Raw genomic sequence first — 18,839 nt, forward strand, 5'->3', positions numbered from 1 at the left:
AGGACTCAGAATAGTCAAACCTATCCTGAGCAAAAGGAACAAAACTAGAGGAATCACATTACCTGATGTCAAATTATACTACAGAGCTATAGTAATCAAAACAGCATGGTACTGGCATAAAAACAGGCACATAAGCTGGGTACAATGGCTCACACCTGTAATCCCAGCACTTTGGGAGGCTGACACAGGCAGATCACTTGAGGCCAGGCGTTTGAGACCAACTGGGCCAAGATGGCAAAACCCTGTCTCTACTAAAAATACAAAAAAAATTAGCTGGGCACGGTGGTGCGCACCTGTAGTCCCAGCTACTTGGGAGGCTGAGACACGAGAATTGCTCAGACTCAGGAGGTGAAAGGTTGTGGTGAGCTGAGATTGCACCACTGTGCAACAGAGTAAGACCCTATCTCAAGAAAAAACAAAAACAAAAACAAAAAAATGAACTAACAAAAAAGCAGACACATAGACCAATGGAACAGAACAGAGAACCCAGAAGCAAACCCATACATCTACAGTGAACTGATTTTTGACAAAGGTGCCAAAAACATACATTGGGGAAAGGACAATCTCTTCAATAAATGGTGCTGGGAAAACTGGATATCCATATGCAGAAGAGTAAAACTAGACTCCTATTTCTCACCATATACAAAAATCAAATCAAAATGGATTAAATACTTAAATCTAAGACTTCAAACTATGAAACTGCTACGAGAAAACAATGGGTAAACTCTCCAGGACACTGGTCTGGGCAAAGATTTCTTAAAACCTCACAAGCGCAGGCAACCAAAGCAAAAATGGACAAATGGGATCATATCAAGTTTAAAAGCTGCATTATAAAGGAAACAAATGATGAGACAACCCACAGAATGGGAGAAAATATCTGCAAACTACCTATCCGAGAAGGGATTAATAACTAGAATATATAAGGAGCTCAAACAACTCTATAGGAAAAAAAAATCAATAATCCAATTTAAAAATGGGCAAAATATCTGAATAGACATTTCTCAAAAGAAGACATAAAAATGGCACACAGGTGTATGAAAAGGTGCACATCATCACTCATCATCAGAGAAATGCAAAGCAAAACTACAATGAGATATCATCTCACCCCAGTTAAAATGGCTCTTATTCAAAAGACAGGAAATAACAAATGCAGGCAAGGATGTGGAGGAAAGAGAACCCTCATACACTGTCGGTGGGAAAGTAAATCAGTACAACCACTATGGAAAACAGTTTGAAAGTTCCTCAAAAAACTAAAAATAAAGTTACCATCTGATCCAGCAATACCACTGCTAGGTATATACCCAAAAGAAAGGAAATCAGGGCCGGGCGCGGTGGCTCACGCCTGTAATCCCAGCACTTTGGGAGGCCGAGGCGGGCGGATCACAAGGTCAGGAGATCGAGACCATCCTGGCTAACACTGTGAAACCCCGTCTCTACTAAAAATGCAAAAAATTAGCCGGGCGAGGCGGCGGGCGCCTGTAGTCCCAGCTACTCGGGAGGCTGAGGCAGGAGAATGGCGTGAACCCGGGAGGCGGAGCTTGCAGTGAGCCGAGATCGCGCCACTGCACTCCAGCCTGGGCGACTAAGCAAGACTCTGTCTCAAAAAAAAAAAAAGAAAGGAAATCAGTATATCAAAGAGATATCTGTACTCTCACGTTTACTGCAGCATCACAATAGCCAAGATTTGGAAGCAACCTAAGTGTCCATCAACAGACAACAGTCAGGTATGGTGGCTCACACCTGTAATCCCAGCACTTTGGTAGGCGAGGTGGGCAGATCACCTGAGGTCAGGAGTTCGCAACCAGCCTGGCCAACACAGTGAAACCCCATCTTTACTAAAAATATAAAAATTAGCTGGGCATGGTGGTGCACACCTGTAATCCCAGCTACTTAGGAGGCTGCGGCATAAGAATTGCTTGAACCTGGGAAGAAGAGGTTGCAGTGAGCCAAGATGTGCCACTGAACTCTAGCCTGGGCAACAGAGTGGGACTCTTTTTTTTTTTTTTTTGAGACGGAGTCTCGCTCTGTTGCCCAGGCTGGACTGCAGTGGCCGGATCTCAGCTCACTGCAAGCTCTGCCTCCCGGGTTTACGCCATTCTCCTGCCTCAGCCTCCCGAGCAGCTGGGACTACAGGCGCCCGCCACCTCGCCCGGCTAGATTTTTGTATTTTTTAGTAGAGACGGGGTTTCACCGTGTTAGCCAGGATGGTCTCGATCTCCTGACCTCGTGATCCGCCCGTCTCGGCCTCCCAAAGGAGTGGGACTCTTAAAACAAACAAAACAAAACAAAAAACAGACAATGGGTAAAGAAGATGTGGCATATATACACAATGGAGTACTATTCAGCCATAAAAAGAATGAGATCCTGTCATTTGCAATAAGGAACTGGAGGTCATTATGTTAAGTGAAATAAGTCAGGCACATAAAGACAAACTTCTCATGTTCTCACTTATTTGTGGGAGCTAAAAACTAAAACAATTGAACTCATGGACATAGAGAGTAGAAGGATGGTTATCAGAGACTGGGAAGGGTAGCTGGCAGATAGGGAGGAAGTGGGGATGGTTAATGGGTACCAAAAGTTAAATAGAATGAATAAGACCTAGTATTTGATAGCACAACAGGGTGACTATTGTCAATAATAATTGTACATTTAAAAAAAACTAAAAGAATATAACTGGATTATTTGTAACACAGAGGATAAATGCTTAAGGTGATGGATACTCTATTTACCCTGATGTGATTATTACGCATTGCATGCCTCTATCAAAATACCTCATGTACTCCATAAATATATATACCTACTATGTACCCACAAAAATAATTTTAAAATTATAAATATATATTTTTAAACGTTCATATAATAGCTTATAGCTACCTAGCATTACATAGTTTTACATAAATGTCATGTTTGAGTGGCCAAACATCAATTTTGTAATTCATAAACAGAACTGAATGCTTTAAACTTTTCTCATCCTTTACTGAACTGTTGTATACTTACCAATATCAAAAATACTAAGATAAACTTAGTTTCCATATAATCATTTTATGTTTAAAAATGTTTCTTAGTATTATAGTAGATCCTTAATTATATAGCCTATGACATAAAAATATCTCTAATAACTAAATCATTTTGAAATTGGGCTAGAATTCAAAATCCTCAAACTGAAAGGTGTCCTTTTCTTGTTCTATTTATTTTCTTCTAAAAAAAAAAAAAAGCAAAAGGCTTAATTGCTTGCAAGTCTACACAACCTTGAACTCTAGCTTCAGATATTTTTACTGCTTCAAGTCAAACCTTTTGCAATTAAGTATTAATGCAATTAATGGCACTGAAACCAAAATCAATCACAAGATAGTTGCTATGAGATAAATTGGAAATAGAAAAGAGAGCTCATTTTTAATTTTTTTTTTTTTTTTTTTTTTTTTTTGAGACTGAGTCTCACTCTGTTGCCCAGGCTGGAGTGCAGTGGCGAGGTCTCAGCTCACTATAACCTCCGCCTCCCAGGTTGAAGCGATTCTCCTGCCTCAGCCTCCTGAGTAGCTGGTACTACAGGCACATGCCAACACAACCAGCTAAGTTTTGCATTTTTAGTGGAGATGGGGTTTCACCATGTTGGCCAGGTTGATCTCGAACTCCTGACCTCCGGTGATTCACCTGCCTCGACCATTTAAAAGTTTTAACCCATCCAAATAGGTAAGATGCTATTAATAACTTCTGACACACCTTCTTCCTTGCTTGGTGCTCTATGAGGTTGGGTGCTGGTTTGTTCTTCATCTTCTTGGTATCTCTGAGTAAGTCTGACAAAAAGAGCTCTTTGCACCGCAGGGAGGAGGCCTGGTACAGGCAGAGGGCCATGGCCTGTCCTGGTGCTGCTGCCATCAGACCCACTCCCATGGTTAGGTGAGTCTTGAACAACAGGAGGCTGCTGCTGGGCAAATTCGCCATGCCACATCCCATCTACATGTATAACATGGGGAGAGACAGTCATTGAGTGAGCACAAAACTCCACCAGAGTCATAAGAAATGAAAACCTTCATAACAGGCACACTGGATTATCAAATTATGTCATTTTAAAATATTTCTAAAAGTTATCTAAAATTCTATTGTTTCAAAAGTTTGGCAAGCTGAAAACATTTTAAGGTTTCAATCATCAATTTTATTTAGCTTTACTTAAAACATACATTTCTATCATGCTTTTAATGAAAAATAGGACTGCATTTTAAATTAGGAATAAATTATTTCAAAAAGTAAACTTACCACCAGAGTTACTGGGTGGCTGAAAATTATGTACAGGATGCTGTGCATAGTAATTATCATAAAACTCAGCTGGGTTTTGCAGGGACTCATAATTGGCGTTAAGCTGCATTTCACCAGGACTTTGCTGGTATGATGAACCTGGAGAACAGTGATTCTCTCTGGGTACTTTCATCACATGTCCTGGAAAGCCTGGGGAGTGGTAAGCCCCACCCATACTTGGTGGTGTCAAAGATGTGTCTGGTTGAACAAGTACTCCAGCTTGATTTTGAGGACCTACAATTTCAGGTGGACCAGGTGGTAAAGGTGGGCTCTGTGGCACTGGTAGACCAGGAGGTCCTGCACATGGGTGATGTCCAGGGGAGCCTGGGTGCATCACAGGACTACTGTGTCCCTGAGACATGTTAGGTCCAGGACCTGGACTTGACCCAGAACTATAGATATGTTGAGGGTGTGGACTGCTTCCCTGAAATTGTGGTCCTGGTGGTGAGGCACTGTTATAAAATGCTGGTGGCCTGTAGACAGAAATAATAGTATTTCTTACTTCAAAGAAAAAGAAACAAACAAGAACATTAACACTTCTAAACAGATATTGGTTAAGTATGTTTTTTTAATATCAGAATACGGTGTGTTTAAGAACCAATTTGTTCCATATCGTTGATAGGCAGAAACACTCTTGCTTTCATTTTAGCCCACTTGCTGCTTACTGTCAGCTGTTCTAAAACTTACTCTGTTTTGAAAAATACAGAAAAGTACAAAGATAAATAAGAATCATCCCTAATCCCACTACTCAGAGATAAAATTTTTTATTGGTTCTCTCTTACTACTCCCTTTTTTCAGGTATATGTAACCTTTTACAATAAAATTAGAATCTACTATATATAAACATCCAACTTTTTATAACAATTTGTAATTGGTTATTGCTGGCATATAAAAAGACATTGTTTTTGAATGTTGCTCTTCTTTCTTGACATCTTGCTAATTTAATTATTATTTCCAATAGTTTTGTCTGTTGATTCCTTTGGGTTGAGGGAAACTTCCCAAGTAATTAGGCTGCCACTCCACTTCTAATCTTTATAACTTTATCTGATTTCATTGACCAGGATACAATATATATTAGCAAAACAGTGGACATACTTATCTTCTTGACATTAGTAGAAATACTTTTAATGGTTCAAATGAATTGTGATATTTGCTATAGATTTCTTGTTTCTCATTGGCTGAGACCTCCTTGCTTTCCTGAGTTGTCAAGGCTAAACGAATGCTCCACAATGCGACTTAAGGCCCAGATGCACAGACCCTGGGGAACTGGCAGCAGGGCTGGAATGGTGGTGTTAGAAAATGAAAATCTGGATCCAGAGGTTTTCCTCTAATAGCCTAAGGAATTGCTCTTCAAAAACAATCAAATACGTGGAGACCTATTTCCCACAATCTGAAGGCATTATCAACGACAATGCAGCCTCATAATCAAGTGAGAATGCCAAATCCACCCACCAGGCAGGGTCCTTCAGGATTACTATGCTGAGAGGTTTCAGAAGCTGTGTAAGGATCCCATATGGGAAACCACTGACGGCAAGCAGCAGAGGGTGGGAATGGAAAACAAAGGGGAAGCAGCCATCTGCGTGCATGCCAGATGTGTGCTATCTCTAACCAAGTTTAATTATACGATTAGCTTGGAATATGACTTAGTTTCTTAATGATCGTTTTCAGGAAAAAAAAAGTTGATGTCATTTTGAAAGTTTTCACTTACTTCCTCCCAATTTTATGCGCTAAATCCACAGTAGGTTTTACAACTATTTCAAAAAGAGATGGAATTTTCCTAAAATCATCAGAGAAATCTGTCTGAAAATCGTCTTCAGGATCAGAAAAGGGAAAATGCTCTGGAGGGGTTGGCAGAAGCCCAACCCCTGGAGGTGGTTTGGGAAGAGGAGTTATGCCACGCTTTCTAAGTTCCTCTAATTCTCTTTCATCTTCATTTATGAGTTCTTCATCAGTATTCAACACCTAAAAATAATTGGCAAAGATTACTATTTCAAAGTGAGTCTTTTCCTCACATTTAAAACTAGGAAGACTTAAGTTTTGTTAGTAGAAAAATAACATTAAAGTTGAAATGAGCTGGTCACAGTGGCTCTCGCCTATAATCTCGACACTTTGGAAGGCCAAGGCAGGTGGATCGCTTGAGCCCAAGAGACCAGCCTGAGCAACATGAAGAATCCCCTGTCTCTATAAAAAGTGCAAAAATTAGCTGCGCATGGTAGTGCCCACCTCAGAAGGTTGAGGTGGAGGATGGCCCCAGGGGTGGCGGGGGGGGGGTGCAGGATAGGGGGTTGGCAAGGAGCAGGGTGTGGAGGTTGCAATAAGCTGAGCCAAGATCGCACCACTACACCCAGCCTGGGCAATGCAGCAAGACCCTGCCAAAAAAAAAAAAAGAGAAAAGAAAAGAGAGAGAGAGAGAAAGAAAGAAAGAAAAAGCAAGCAAGAGAGAGAGGGAGAGAGGGAGGAAGGAAGGAAAGGAAGGAAAGGAAGGAAAGGAGGGAAGGAGGGAAGGAGGGAAGGAGGGAAGGAGGGAAGGAGGGAAGGAGGGAAGGGAGAGAGAAAGAAAAAAACAGTTGAAATGGTTTGAAGATAGCTAACTCCTCATTTTTTATAAACAGAATGAGGTTCAAAAAGGTAAAGAATATTCCTCAAATAGAATAAAATATAAAATAGTAAACCTTCAATTTCTCAGCAGTTTCACAAAATATCATTTATAAAATATTATTCAAGTCAAATGTATTTGTGGAGAGATGTAATCAAGGTACAAAAATATTACTCACTTTGTCCAAAAGTTTCTTTGTTTCTTTAGTTAGATCATCATGGGAAAATTTACAGTTGTCTCCCTGGTAACATTTTGCTCCACTATGATAGAACTTGCAAGGAAATTCATGTAAATAAAAATATTAAGGAAAAGACCAGGTAAAATCAAGGTCTATTTTTTTTTTATTTTAAAACCAAAACCTACAACTGTTAGACAAGATGGTTAAGTTGTAGAGATCTGCTATATAACATTGTACCTATAGTCAACGATACTGTATTATATACTTAAAATTTGGTTAAGGGAGTAGAACTCATGCTAAGTGTTCTTAACACATACACACACTAAACCATAACTGTGCTGAATCAATAAGGCTGTATTGTTATATATTATACTGAATTTACTATAATCACATCAGCTTATTTTTTATTCTATTAAGGTTAGATATTTTAATTATACAAAAACATTCAAAGAGCTTTTTTCTCTATTAAAACTAGAAAGCCACTTTTTAAAGAAAAAAAAAATGTATACGTCATGTTAAAGGCAAATATCCCAATAATCAACTACAGACTAATCTTAAGATTTTGGAGACAAACTTATAAAGAAAATATTAAATATAGAAGTATAGTGAAAAATGTACCATTCTCAGATGATGTGTGCTGAAGCTAAAACAAAAAGGCACTATCATTAAAACATGTTTATGTCTGCCACAATCACTATTATTTAACATTCTTCTGGAAATGTGGCCAATACAATTAAAATTAAATAAGAAGTATGAATATTGTAAATGAAGTAAAATTATTATTATTTACAAACAGCATGACTATGTTACAAAAACCCTGTAAGAATAGATTGAAAGCTTTCAGAAACAGAGTAAAGTATTTGTTTTCTAAAAAAATATGTCAAATCTGAAAAAATTTATTTTTCTTGATTAGGACAAATTTATTACATTTTATTTGTTTTTATTGTTTGCCAAATCACTTCTAACCTGAGAATATTACAACTTTTTTTAAAAAAAGGAAGGCATATATGCCTTATCAAATACCAAACATACTCTTACAGAGGGGAATAATCAAATACCACAATAGATAAGAGTAGTATAGAAGCAGAATTGTGTAAAAATGAGAATTTAGGGTCTAGTAAAGATGTCATTTTAAATCAGTAAAGATGAGGCAATGAGTTAATCATCTGGAAAATAAAAGGTCCTTATAACACACTGTGTATTAAAATACAGTCCACATTCATGTAAATGTCAAATTTAAAAATACAATATTCATAATCATTATAGATTTCATTTTTGTAAAAAATTATGTGTATAGGCTGGGCCCAGTGGCTCACGCCTATAATCCCAGCATTTTGGGAGACTGAGGCAGGTGGATCACCTGAGGGCGGGAGTTTGAGACCAGCCTGACCAACGTGGAGAAACCACGTCTCTACTAAAATTACAAAAATTAGCTGGGCATGGTGGTGCATGCCTGTAATCCCAGCTACTAGGGAGGCTGAGGCAGGAGAATTGCTTGAACCCGGGAGGCAGAGGTTGCAGTGAGCAGAGATCGCACCATTGGACTCCAGTCTGAGCAACAAAAGTGAAACTCAATCTCAAAAAAAAAAAAGAATTATGTGTATAAACATATACACATCCATTCATATATATATACCATAGCACAGAAAAAAAAGTCTCAGAGGCTTTATGCCATAATGCAAGCATAGTTATCTCTGTAGGATGACATTACTTAGGATTTTTTAAGTTTGTTTGAAGGTCTTTAGCCATACCAAAGTAGAAAGAATAATAAAATGAAGTCCCTCTCATGTTGACCTCATAGGTTCAGTAACTTTCATCATTTGTTGTAAATATTTCCATACCTATTCTGAACAGATAAAGAATATTGTTTCTATTGTTTCTTTCCTTTTTTTTTTTTTTTTTTGAGACAGAGTCTTGCTCTGTTGCCCAAACTGGAGTGCAGTGGCACCATCTCTCGGCTCACTGCAACCTCCACCTCCCAGGTTCAAGCAGTTCTCCTGCCTCAGCCTCCCAAGTAGCTGGGATTACAGTCCCACGCCACCATGCCCAACTAATTTGTGTATTTTTAGTAGAGATGGGGTTTCACCATGTTGGCCAGGTTGATCTCAAACTCCTCACCTCAGGTGATCCACCAGCCTCGGCCTCCGAAAGTGCTGGGATTACAGGCATGAGCCACCGCGCCCGGTCCCTTTCCTCCTTAAATTAGTTATGGGAGTGGAGGAGGTGTCTCACTACGTTACCCAGGCTGGTCAACTCCTGGCCTCAAGCAATCCTCCCGACCCAGCATCCCAGTGTTAGGATTACAGGTGTGAGCTACCATGCCTAGCCAGGAATACTTTTTCTTACCAATCAAGACTTCATTACCAACCTGGCAAAATTAATGTGTTAATTTCAACTAGTAACCAGTCAATATACAAATTTTCCAGACTCTTAAAAAAGTATATTTTTATAATTCCTTTCTTCAGATCAGGACACAAAGATGATCCACAAATTGTATCTAGTTATCTCCCAAGTTACTTTTATTGATTTCTAGAAGTTCCCCTTTCCCTTTTATTTTTGTATCATGTTAATTTTAATATCGGTCATAGATGGTATTCAAATACTCTCTACTGTATCATATCAAAAGGCATTTAATATCTGGTGGTTTCTTTTTAGTAATGTTAAGACTGATCAGTCCTTTCAGGTGTTGTCAGCTTCATCCATCAATTGTAAAGTTCCTAATTAACTTTCACCTCATGATTTTAGCAGGCATCAGTAATCACTGCCCAGGTCTACTGGGGAGAATCTGCAAAACTTAGGATTGCTGGATCAAAGGGTAAATGCATATATAATTTTGCCAGACATTGCCAAGCTCTCCTCCATAGGAATGCACCATTTTGACACTGCCAGAAACAAGGTTTTCTCACATCCTTGCTAACAAACTTTGCTGTCATGGTTTTTTGATTTTGCAAACCTGACACAGCTGCAAATGTTATCTCAGTGTGGCTTAAATTACATTCCCCTTATTAGGAACAAGACTGAATATCTTTCTATGTTTTGGGACCATTTGCATTTCTCTTTCTGTGAATCTGTATCTCTTGCCTCATTTTTCTTCTCAGTGTTTAGAAACTCATATATTAAGGGTATGACCTCTTCGTAAGTGATATAAATTACACATAATCTTTCTCACTTTATTATTTATCTTTTTATTTAGCTCATGTTATATGTATTTGTTTTGCAAATGCAAGCTTTTTCACGGAGTCAAACTTTCAATCTATTCCCTTTTTGCTTCTGGATTTTGAGACAAGGAAATTTTTCTGTTCTCCTGGGTTATAAAGAAATTCATCAAGTATTCCTCTGGTAATTGCATGGTTCCATTTTTTGACATTTTGATCTATGATAACAGGCATTTTTCATTTTCCATTTTATTCACTTTCTTTTCTTCACATTTTTTAAACACGACAACAGAATTTAAAAATTTATCTGGAAAAATAAACATCAGAATCTACCAAATATTACAGTGTGCTGTTGTGGCAGAAATAATCACAGCAAAGCAACACAGACACGAGGGTGAACAAATCCATGAAGCCAAACACGAAGTCCAAAAAAAAAAAATCCATACATATAAACATATTATCGATGATAGTTTCAATTCCGTGGGGGAAAGCTTTATTAGTCATAAGTGGTAGTGAGCAACCTGATAAGATATTTGGGGGGAAATTAACATGGAAAAATTGCAGAATACATTTTTTAAAGGACCAGAACACTATATATAGTGAAATTCCAATTTGGGTAGGAGCAGGAATACAATTTACATGTATATATTTCCCAAGGGAGAGTGGGGAAGACTATATAGCATCTATCATTGAGTGGTAAGATTTGATAAGACTTTTATAATTTTCACAATGATAATTTTATTACTCCTGAACTTAAGCAAAATAATTATGGAGTAAAATAATTATGGAATAAGGTAAGTATTTTGCCAACTACTCCTTCAGGAAGCAGAGTCTTTTGAAATACTTTAAGCTGATTATATTAAGGTACCTTCCCTTCACAGAACTTTTTCCAAAGGGCAGTTATCTCATTTCCCTAAAGAATGAAAGTCGGTTTGCTCTTTTGAAGTACAAAGTTTGACTAGACTGGCTTTATGTAATGTGTTGTTTTAAATTTAAAACCAAACTAGGCTTTTAGGGTGTATTTATTATTTTTTAAAACCTCAATGATGCTTTAAAACCCCAGCATTTTGTTTAACATACATTTTAAATAAAGGATATTATGCATATAAATGCAGTTCTCTCCTTTGGTACAATATCCTTGTAAATAAAATTTGCAGATCTCTTTTCTTTTCTCCAACTCTGCATCATGATCAAATTTACACTGATCTCCCTATTCACACACACACAAAAAAAGAAAAGAGATAGAAAAAAACGGTAAGAAACAAAGAGAAACAAAGAAACAACAGCTGAATTTTCTACATGGTGTCTCATGGTAAAATTATGGTCATTATCTTCATGAAGTCTTTAATAATGAACAAATAATAACTCAAATGACCCCTTAGAATTCCTGCCCAAGACAGTGGATGTAGCTACATGCACTGAGGCAGCACAGTGAGCAAGACCTCACAGGATACTGCCTGAATTCAACCAGCACTCACCATTTCTAGCTGAGCTACCATGGGAACTTACTTAACCTCTTGGTGCCATGAATAAAATGGGGATAATAACATTAACTACTTTGTAGGGTCACTGTAGGATTACATCATTTAATATTAGTTGTACTTTGAACAGTACTTGCCAGGTAGCATTATGTGTCTTTTAAACAAAATTAAAACATAATTTCAACAAATTATGCTATTGTCCCAGAACATAATTAAATGAGCTCTAATGTATGGTATTTCCATGCAAGATACATTTTAAAGACCCAGTTTTATTACAACTACATGAGAAGAGAAAAAAATTAACCACCCCCCAAAAGACTTTAATTTTAAAGATTATTTTGGAAGTTAAAATGACTTATGATACCTCTATAAATTTACCTTAATACATCTCCCTTCCAGGAAGTATTTACAGATTTGTTTTCCTTTGTGTTCCACTGTGTGCTGATTAATAAATTCCTGAGTCATAACCTTCCATTTTTTCCCTGGTTTACTATACTGCAAGAAAAAAATTTCATTTGAATGCAACATATGAAACATCAATAGGTATCAAAATGTATAATTAAGTTAATCTGGAAAAAAGTACAAATTGACTACAAAAAGTGATCAAGACTGAACATTCTGATGTTATTCATTTATTTGGAGAAAGATATGTGTCTAGTAATCTACTTATGCTACTAGTGATTACAAAAAAAAGTATTTCTTTCTATTTTAATGAAGATGAATAACTATTTTTAAATAAAATTATTAAAAGCTTGAAAATCCACAATAATTCTCAATATGGGCAAAGGCACAATAAAATATGCACTAATATTATTGATAGGTATGTTATAAAAGACTTTGAAATATCCACATTGTTTGACATACAATTTGTACTTTTGGGGATTATTTTGAAAGAATTATCAGGGAGACACATAAAGATCTATTCATATAATAAATTACTGCAGAAATACTGACATAGTAAAACAAACAGAAAAACGAGAAACACTCTACACATCTAAAACTAGGAGACTAGTCAAATACATTATGATACATTTAGGTGGCAGAATATTATGCAGTCATTAAAAAAATCAACAACTTTGGATCATAAAAAATGTTTACATGGTGGCTCATGCCTGTAATCCCAGCACTTTGGAATCACTTGAGGCCAGGAGTTTGAGATCAGCTTGGCCAACATAGTGAAATCCTGTCTCTACTAAAAATACAAAATATTAGGCGGGCATGGTGGCACACGCCTCTGTAATCTCAGCTACCTGGGATGCTGAGGCATGAGAATCGCTTGAACCTGGGAGGTGGAGGCTGCAGTGAGCCAAGATCATGCACTGCATTCCTGCCTGGGCAACAGAGTGAGAATGTCTCAAAAAGAACAAAGCACGCACACACAAAAAAGTTTACAATAATTTTTGAAGTAAAAAATTGATCCTAATTCTACAATAATAAATAAAGGCAAAGGAAAAAAGACAAAAACAATATACCCCCATATTTTACGGTGTATATGTCTCTGGATGGCAGGATTAGAGATTGCATGTGTGTGTGGTTATTTTGTATTTTCTTTAGGGGAAAAAAGGGCAAAGAAACAGGGAGCGTGTATTACCTTTAACTTTTAAATTTAAAAAGTTAAGAAAAAAACTGAAGAAAATTAAAGGAAAAGAAATCTTATAGCCCTACTTGTTTTCCTTACTTCTCCTGAGTCCCCTATTCAACTTCTGCTTTCAGTGTAAGATTGAATAACAAGGCAGAGTATGGTGCTTAACCATGCTAAATGTAATGAGTTACATTCATCAACTCTAAAAAACAACAATACTTTTCAAGCACCTGGCATGCACTGTGCCCTGTACATCACAGGAATTACTCTTCTGATTTCTGTTTTCCCTTTTCTCTTAATTTGCTAAAAGATAGAGCATAAAGTTCAATCTACTGAAAACAAGAAACTGCCTCACAGCAAACACTGAGGCAAGAGATGTCCAAATTGAAATGTGATCCCCAGCACTCACAGCTGAAATCACATTTTACTATAAGAATTCTGAAAAAGGTACGAGAATACCAAGTAAACAGATAATCCTAGAGATTCGTTTTAAAAATATAAATATACCTAATTTACCCCAGTAAAACACAATGAAAGTGCTTATAATATACTCTGATAGACTCGTTTAAAGTGTCTCAAATCTATATAAATTTGATTCACATTTTTATGTTTACAGATTTGTTCAGAATAAGCAGATATAAAAGACCAGCTCACATAGGCATTCTGTATGAAGAATCGTGGCTGTTATAAAACAAAATAAACAGCCAAAGGAACTGAATTATGCAAAAATCAATGAGCCAACCTGAGGAATACAACTCTGAAATTAAAAAGTAAACAAATTAGGTAATCACACACACACACACACACACCCTGAAAAATGCAACAAGTTGTACTTATGTTTCATTAATAACTTACTCTTCCTGTATATATTACTTTCAAATAATGTTTCATTGTTTTAACAGAGGATTGTGGTGGGGAAGTGTTTTGTTTTGTTTTTTAGTTTAGTTCCACTTAAATGAGTAGAAAGTATCTCAGTGTCCACAGCTATGGGAAACCTGACTATAGTCAAGGTACTATAGAAAATCTAAAGCAACTTTAACAAATAAATTTTTAGGGCAAAATTAAGTGCCTAGAAGATATGGCGAGTTAGCAGACTGACAGAACTCAGGAATTGTGCCTTGCAACTCCTATATTCTTTGCATTACAACACAGTACTGCAAATAAAAAACAATACAAGAAAGGAGAGAAAGAGGGAGAGATGCAGGGAGAAAAAAAAAAAACAAGCTACCTACTACTGTACTTGGTCATTTTAAAACTTATTTACTTTAGAAGATATATTGATACAAGAGACAAGAGCATAAAATATATATATCAGGTAGAGGAAATGCAAGGATCTACCAGGAAAAAAATATTACAAAAAATGTAGTAGGTACAGTAAACACTAACACAATTTAAGAGTATTATGGCCAATAAAATGAAAAATCCTTTAAAATTCAGTGAAAGTTTGCTTCTTCTGTGACTACTCTTGATTTTTCAAAAAAAAAATTATGATGAATCTGAAGGCACCCCTGAATTGATTTGGCTTTGGAGACTCATAGTCTCTGGAAGGCCTAGGGCGGAGCCGGATCTGTCTTGGCCACTCTGGTGTGGCCTGCATGTTCCCGCTATGCTGGATGGGCCACCTGCAGACCATTTGTGAAAATGAGCTGCTTCCTTGGGCTCTGGCACACTCCCAGTTGTTTATGGAATCTTAAGAATTGACTCTCATGATAGCCAATAAACTGACATGATTGATAATGCATTTTTATCTTGATATTTCTGTTATATGAGTATCTTTCAGGTATAGCCCAGATCTATAGATATCTAAAATGTTGTGCTTGATGGAGCCCTTAGAGTTAACTTAATACTATACCCTCACTTTGCAGATTAAGCAAATTGAGGCAAAGAGACAGGTAAAACTTGCTCAAAGTCACACTTTCCTGGAAGCTAATTTTGTTTAAAGGTATAGGGTGTAAGAGCTGGATGTAAGAGCAGGCTTTCTCAGAAAGCATTCGTATTAGTTTGGGTTAGGGAAATCAGCACATTCTAAAGGTCTACTGGTGTCTAAGAAGATGACAGGCAGGTTTTTAGTCACCCTAAAATTCTAAAATAGTAACTATAATAATTCCAAAACTGCTGTTCCATGGAACAGTGAGTGGCTCAGTGAATGTTAGTAGGTGTGTAGGGAAAAAAAATAGTTTGTAGTTGAGTAAATGATGGGTTGAACAAAATAAGCTTCTTTCTGCCTAAGCTGCTCAGAAGCTTTACTACATTAATGTCAACTGAGAATCTCTAAAAGCAGATGGCATGTGCTGTGTTATGCAAATTTATTTGGGTCTGAACTTTTTTTAGGTCACACCTGTTAACATCTCTCTAAATAGTATACTAAGGAGTGCATATTAAGCAATCTCTGCCCATTATCTTTAAACTGAGAGATCCGAAAACCACGTATTTTCAAATTATAGTATATAGCTATCGCTCTCAGCTCTTACTCAAAGTTGCAGTTGTTTTTTTTGTTTGTTTTTTTCCAAGATGAAGTCTCGCTCTGTTGCCCAGGCTGGAGTGTAGTGGAGCCATCTCGGCTCACTGCAAGCTCGGCCCCCTGGGTTCAAATGACTCTTCTGCTTCAGCCTCCCAAGTAGCTGGGACTACGGACGTGCACCACCGCATCCGACAAATGTTTGTATTTTTGTAGAGACAGGGTTTCTCCATGTTGACCAGGCTGGTCTTGAACTCCTGACCTCAGGATCTGCCCGACTTGGCCTACCAAAGTGCTGGGATTACAGGCGTGAGCCACTGTGCCCGGCCAAAACTGCAGCTTTTAATGACCCACTATTGCCTCTATAATTCAATCAAATCTTACTAGAACAGCAGTAGAATACAGGAATTGGACCACTGTAATCCAGGGAGTCACTACAAGGTTAAAGTTCATGTTCAGAGTTCAACTCAATTTGACATATATTTATTGAATATCTACCACATGTAACATAAATAAGTTCACCTTTCCAACCATTTATATCCCCCTTTCTTCTCTTTCAATGCTTTCAACTCTAAAAAGGAAGTTAATTTACCACTGCCTCCCTTCTTGTCCCCGCTACATATTGAGCTATTAGCATTTTATTGCCAATTACATCTGGGGAAGATGATTCCTAGGAAAGGAAAGCACAAAAGAAGACTAACAGAGGATATATTTTTGCTTTTAAACTTATCAATTTTATTTTGAGGTTCCTTCAAACATAACAATTTTATTTCAAAGTCACCAACATTTGTACTTCTATACTAGTTTCACAACTAATTAACAACTATTTTTTGGAGGTTACTGATACTCATTTTATCTGAGCTGGTAATTTTTCATTTACTAGGAAAGTATCATTAAAATCACAATGCTTTCTTTGCCACCAAATAAATTAAAAGATGAAAAAGCTCCTCCCTTCCTTATATATAAATTCTTAGTACCTCTTGAAAGTCATCCGATACTGAAAAAACATTAGGCCCTTTATTGGTTCTTCCCCCACGTTCTTTTCGTTTGATTTTCTTCGGCAAGCCACGTCCACGACCAACATTAAAACTTTTAACTCTCTGTTCAATACCTAGAAAAGTTAAAATGTACTTAAATTTAAGAGAAAAACAGCATACCTTTCAATTTATTAGTTTATAAGGAACAGCACATTTTAATAGTCTATAATAGTGCATTTTTTCCTCCTTCTAGATTCAATGAAAAAAATTAAATCTTTATATCTTATCTCCTTGGTACTGTTTCTTAAGGGATGTTAACAACTTGGAAGGCAAGGAACAAGGATACGCATGGCTAGAGAAGCAAAATCGAGTTTTATTATTTTTAATTTTCCTTAGCATAAGATCATGAACAAGCCTTTCTGTTTTTAAGAGAATCAAATATTGTATTCCTATTTAAGGAAGACATTGTAGGTATCAGTGGTTAATTAGCAGCAAATCAAATTTCCACTGATAATTTTGAGTAGATATATACACATGAAAAAATTATACTTTTTTTATTTTTGAAAAACTTGGTATTTAAAAGTATATAAAAAGATACCCAAATTACAAAAATTGCTTTTCTTTTTAGAGACAGGGTCTCACTCTGTCACCCAGACTGGAGTAAAGTGGTGAGATCGTAGCTCGCTGTAACCTTGAAGTCCTGGGCTCAAGCAATCCTCCCACCTCAGCTTCCTGAGAAGCTGGGACTTTAGGTGTGAGCCATTGGCCTGGCCAATACTCAGTCCTTTAAGAGGACAAACAGGTAGGAGCTTGAAAAGAAAAGCCCCAGGTGGGAAGGGATGAGCAAGACTTCTTTGCATTACCCTTATTCTCCAAGTGGGATGATCCCTGAAACCACAACATCTAGACTACAGGAACAAACTTGCTCAGTACAACAGCATATGTGTAGAAAAATTATTTTCCCTTTATTTCAGCTAAAGCCTACATTCATATTTTTCAAAGAAATTTTGCTAGGAAATCAAGAAAAAAATAAAGTCATAGAAATAACCAAATTTACTCATAATGGATTCCTGTACGCAAAGATAATTAAAGGGTAGTTATATAGAGTGTGGTTCCTCACTACTTCATTTCAGTCTCATATTGCTCCACTTTTCCTGAAGCATGTATTTTGACTAGCCAATACTTAAGGCTGATTTGAGCCTTACATGACCCATAGTTTCTTCAATTATTGTCAACAGCTGACAACCTGTCCTGTCTCTCAGGGACCATGTAAGGTGATCAGTGCAGAAATGTCTTTAGATTATGTTTTTATCTCCAATTTTAAAGGATGTTCATAGTTTATGCACATTTGTTTAGCAAAAATGACTGCTGTATTTTAAAGCCTAATAAAACAATAGCTTCCCAGCTGGTCTAAATTTAAAGCAATACATACAGCAAGAGAGACAACTGTATACTGACATCATATAGAAGCAAGGGGAAAAATGTAAGAAAGTTGGATTGCATTTTTATGTATTTGTAAATCATTAGAATATCTTTCCAATTGAAATATTCATATATCATACAGATTGAAATATTTGCAGATTCTGTTCTAAAGGTCTACAAAATAAAAGAAAACGAATTTAGGTTCTACAAGAATAAGCTAATCTTGAGCAGGGATAAGAAGTTTCTAAGTTTTTACTCCACAGATGCCTGTTTTAATAAGGTTCTCACATTCTAAGACAGACTGTAATTTCAAACTTACCTTGCTGAACTCCTTTCATTCTCTGTTTTTTCCCTGATTCTTTAGAAAATGATGACCCTAAAGCAATATTTGAGGTTTCTTTAGCTTGCCTGTATTGTTTCAGCTGATTGGCAAAATCTTCCTCTGTTTCCTGACCGTAATTACCAAAGTTGTCATCACTGTAGTTACCGAAGTTGTCATCACTGTAGGTGCTGTACTCATCATATTCTTTACTTTTAAATTTTTTATGTTGACCCTTCTTTGATGTCATGTAGCTTCCTGATATATGTCCACGCTAAGTGAAAATGGACAATCATTATCAGGATTTTTCAATTATATATAGCAATTGACAGTAGCACAGGACATCCTTTTCCCCCCAGCAAGTATGGAGAAAGGAGA

At 36.8% G+C, this 18,839-nt stretch overlaps 1 protein-coding gene across 1 annotated transcript in view; it reads right to left on the bottom strand.

Moving 5' to 3' along the window:
• The window catches only part of ZC3H6 (zinc finger CCCH-type containing 6), a 155,719-nt gene that overhangs the window by 11,557 nt on the left and 125,323 nt on the right, over positions 1-18,839 (bottom strand). Inside the window, exons 5-12 of the mRNA XM_050753001.1 lie at positions 18,462-18,735; positions 16,721-16,854; positions 12,082-12,198; positions 11,319-11,432; positions 7,068-7,175; positions 6,002-6,255; positions 4,255-4,766; positions 3,721-3,954 (exon numbers count right to left, since the gene is read on the bottom strand). Of these exons, the coding sequence (XP_050608958.1) occupies positions 3,721-3,954; positions 4,255-4,766; positions 6,002-6,255; positions 7,068-7,175; positions 11,319-11,432; positions 12,082-12,198; positions 16,721-16,854; positions 18,462-18,735 (1,747 nt within the window). The remainder of the gene's footprint in view (positions 1-3,720; positions 3,955-4,254; positions 4,767-6,001; positions 6,256-7,067; positions 7,176-11,318; positions 11,433-12,081; positions 12,199-16,720; positions 16,855-18,461; positions 18,736-18,839) is intronic.

The sequence above is a fragment of the Macaca thibetana genome, chromosome 13 (assembly GCF_024542745.1).
Source record: "Macaca thibetana thibetana isolate TM-01 chromosome 13, ASM2454274v1, whole genome shotgun sequence".
NCBI classification, from domain to species: Eukaryota; Metazoa; Chordata; class Mammalia; order Primates; family Cercopithecidae; genus Macaca; species Macaca thibetana.